Genomic DNA, 4,354 nt, shown 5'->3' with positions numbered 1-4,354 from the left:
TAAACTCATTGGTTTTATATTGATTAATTTTTACCCTGAGGCATAAGTATTTATACTTGTGCAAATTTTAATCTCGTCCATCGTATTTATTTAAAGTCAATTTGTGTTACAAAAGTTAATATTCACCTGCATGTTGTCTTAAATGTTGCAACATTTAGCATAACACTTAATTCTGATATAACACAAATTTACAATCTTACACTACTACTATTTTATAAACTCACGTCTGTCAAGCAATATTCCTTACAAGTGGTATCAGAGCCTACTCTTGATATACTAAGTGTTGATTCTGGTTTTTGTTTTCTTTGACAGAAATATTTAAATGGACACGTCACTTGCAAACGCAGCACTTCGACCACCAGTGTTAGATGGTTCTAACTACAGCCTATGGAAAGTCAAAATCAGATTTTATATAAAATCCATAGATGAGAGAGCATGACAATGAGTAATCAGTGGCTGGACTCCACCGAGGAGGGTAGAAGAAGATGGTGACAGCCTGATAAAACTAGAAAGTGATTGGACTGCCGATGAAGTTCAGGTTTCGAATTACAACTCAAAGGCATTGAATGTCATCTTCTCTTCAGTCGACCTGAATATGTTCAGTTTAATTACAAACTGTATATCTGCCAAAGATGTTAGGGAAATCCTTCAAAAGCATTGTGAAGGTTCTGAAAGCGTGAGGAGAACAAATTTGAGGATGCTTACATCAAAATTCGAGAACCTGAGAATGGAAGAAACTGAATCTATCATTAACTATGACATATGGCTCAGAGAGATTGCAAATGAAGCTTTTAGCCTAAGCAATCCAATCTCAAATGAAAGGTTAGTCAGCAAGGTTCTCAGATCACTGCCTGAGCGTTTCAACATCAAAATATGTGCAATCGATGAATCAAAGGATACAACTTTAATTGCACTTGAGGATTTGATAAGCTCCTTCCGCACCTTCGAGATGAACATGGAAATACAGAAAAATGACAAGGGGAATACTATTGAATTCCAAGTTTCGAATGACTCGTATAATGATCTTCTTCAACTGTCTCAAGAGGTAAATGATTCGGACCTTTGTGAAGATTCTGTCTCATATATCACAAAGAAGTTTGGGGACTATCTGAAAAGGATCGGAGACAAAAAGAAGATAGAACAACCATCAAGGTTTCCGAGTCTACCAGCACCTGAAAGGCCACAGAAGCTTCCAGTCCAACAACATTTTCGACCAAGGAATGAAGGCAAGGGTCAGTTTAATTTGAAGAAGTATGACTCGGTGCAATGTAGAGAATGCAATGGATTTGGTCACTATGCCAATGAATGTGCTAACATATTACGAAAGAACAAATGCTATAATGTTTCTCCAAGCGATGAAGAATCTGATGAGGAGGATAAATCTAATGAAAAAGATAATCACACCTCCTTGAATGCACTGTGGAAATAAAAACGATGGCTGCAAGTAAACCCTTTAGGTGTTGTCCTAGGTGTTGCCACGCCTGGACGTAACACGTGCGTAAAATCAGTATGTCTAAAATATACATCTTCTGAAAACGTTAATGTAGATGATGATTTGGAAGCTGATGATGAAGAAACCATTCTTGAGAATTTACAAAAGTTGTATGAGGAGTTGTATGCTGATTGGACCAAAAGAAATAAGTTGAACACAACTCTCATGAAGGAAAACACTGAACTGAAGCCTATGGTTGCAAAACTTGAAGTTATTCTGAGCGAAAAAGACTTGGAGCTGTGCAATATCAAGGATGAGCTTCAAAAGGAAGCTGAGACCTTAGGTTTCAAAGACAGTATGTTTGAAATCGGTGAATTTTCAAAATCAACGGTCTTTGTGAAAGGAAAAGCTGATACATCCACACAGTCACAACCCACGCCCTCAATCAAAAGTTCTCCACCAAAAAGACAACCTGCTGCACCCGTTCCTGCGAAAAGAAAACGCAGGTATGTAAGTCATTACTGTTTTAAGCTTGGACATATCAGGCCCTATTGTCTTAAACTCAGAGATGACTGCATGAATCGAAAGTCGAGCCGGATGTTGCCTCGAATGTTGCCCAACACTTCCCGCAACACCTCCAACCATCGACCTACAGTAAGACAAATTTGGGTACCACAGGAAACAACTCACTGTAATGTTGTCTATACTTCATTGAAAACTAACACTGTAGGTCATTGGTACTTTGATAGTGGAAACTCATGCCTTATTACAGGATTACAAGAACATATCATTGATTATGTTGAACAAAAAGGTGGTAGAGTAACATATGGAGGTGGAGCAAAAGGAAGGATTGTTGGAAAATGAACATTGAATGTTGAAGGACTACCAAAGCTCCACAATGTGCTTCATATTGAAGGATTAAATTCAAATTTGATAAGCATAAGCCAATTGTATGATGATAATTTGCATGTCAAGTTTGATAAACAAACTTGTGAAGTTTTTGATGAAACTAGCATGTACATTATGACATGTACAAGGTCTTTGGACAACTGCTACCAAATAGGTGAAGAACTTTCATGCAAACATGCACAAGTTAGTGAACTCGACCTATGGCATCAAAAACTTGGACATGTGAATTTCAAAACTCTGAAGAATTTATGTAAGTACGATGCAGTACGAGGTATGCCTAATATTTCACCTGGTGTACCATATGTATGTGGCGACTGTCAAAAGGGTAAGAAAACTCGCGTGTCACATCACATGTTGCCCCACTTTGGGACAACGCGTTGTCTTGAACTGTTACACATGGATCTTATGCGTCCTATGGAAGTGGAAAGCCTTGGAGGTAATAAGTATTCTTTTGTGTGTGTCGATGATTTCTCACTGTTTTCATGGGTAAGTTTCATTAGGAAGAAATCAGACACTTTAGATGTGTTCTAAACAGTTAGTCACAAGAATCACAAACTTCCATAATTTAAAGGTGAAAAAGATCAGGACTGATCATGATAAGGAATTTGAAAACTCTTCATTCTCATCTTTTTGTGATAGGAAAAGAATTTCACATGAATTTTCAGCACCAAAAATCCCACAGCAAAATGGCATTGTCGAACGCAAGAACAGGACGTTGCAAGAAATGGCTAGGATGATGCTAGCTTCGAAGAATATTTCAAAGCATTTTTGGGTAGAGTCCTTTAACACAGCTTGTCATATTTAGAAGTGGCTCAACCATGACTTCCTATTAAATAATCATGGGAAAGAAGCCTAATCTTAAATATTTTCATGTTTTTTGTTGTGTTTGTTATACTTTGAATGACAGGGATCAACTTGCAGAATTTGATTCAGTGATAAGTGTTTGTTTTTAGGATATGCCACTAATAGTTGAGCTTGCCGCATGTTTAATTTACGAACTAGGACTATTATGTAATCTATAAATGTTGTTTTTGATTACTGTGCAGATCTCAAAAAGAAAACAGCTGAAGATGATGTGGAAGATCTTCTGGAAATTCCTATATCACTGGAAAATGTAGGTGTTGTCTGAGATGTTGCAACACCTGGCACAACACGTGACACTGAAGTCACTGAATATGAGGAAGAAACTCACAGTGATGAGATGTAGTAGATGATGGACAGAACGTTTCAAGAAAAGTAATGAAAAACCATCCATCGTCTCAAATAATTGGAAATATGCGTAGAGATGTTCAAACCTTAAAAAAAGAAAAAGTAGAGTATCGCAAGATGACTGGACTCATTTGTATGAGCTCTATGTACTCACATGTCAGATTTTCATGTTTTATATCTAATTTTGAACCCAAAAATGTTGATGATGCTTTAAAAGATGAACTTTGGATTAACGCAATGCATGATGAGCTTGAACAATTTGTTCGAAACGATGTGTGGTATTTGGTTCCACCTCCTGACCATGGTAATGTAATTGGTACAAAATTTATTTTCAAAAATAAAACTGATGAGTCTGGAAACGTTATTCGAAACAAAGTAACGTTGGTTGCTCAAGGGTACACACAGGTTGAGGGAGTTGACTTCGATGAGACTTTTGCTCCTGTAGCCCGTCTTGAGTCAGTCCGACTATTGCTAGCTATTGCATGCTATATAAAAATCAAAATTTTTCAAATGGATGTTAAAAGTGCTTTTTAAATGGAATTTTGAGTGAAGAAGTATATGTTAGACAACCAAAGGATTTTGAGGACAAAAACCATTTGGATCTTGTTTACAAATTGAATATGACACTTTATGGTTTGAAGCAAGCACCACGTGCATGGTATGAAAGATTGACTGAGTACTTATTTGAAATTGACTTCAAACGAGGTAAGGTAGACAAGACTTTTTTTTATTCAAAAATCCAAAAGTAAAATCCTTATTTGTCAAGTTTATATTGATGATATAATATTTGGTTCTTCATCTAAA

The 4,354-nt window shown here is 36.7% G+C and overlaps 1 protein-coding gene across 1 annotated transcript; it reads left to right on the top strand.

The window, feature by feature from the left end:
- The first annotated feature begins 322 nt into the window (after positions 1-322).
- On the top strand, positions 323-1,429 carry LOC140957155 (uncharacterized). Its single transcript, XM_073414290.1, has 2 exons — positions 323-363; positions 454-1,429. Exons 1-2 carry the CDS (start codon positions 323-325, stop codon positions 1,427-1,429), a joined length of 1,017 nt encoding a protein of 338 aa, XP_073270391.1.
- Positions 1,430-4,354: the final 2,925 nt, after the last annotated feature.

The sequence above is a fragment of the Primulina huaijiensis genome, chromosome 2, assembly GCF_012295235.1.
Source record: "Primulina huaijiensis isolate GDHJ02 chromosome 2, ASM1229523v2, whole genome shotgun sequence".
NCBI lineage: Eukaryota > Viridiplantae > Streptophyta > Magnoliopsida > Lamiales > Gesneriaceae > Primulina > Primulina huaijiensis.
This window is presented reverse-complemented; position numbering and strand designations above follow the sequence as displayed.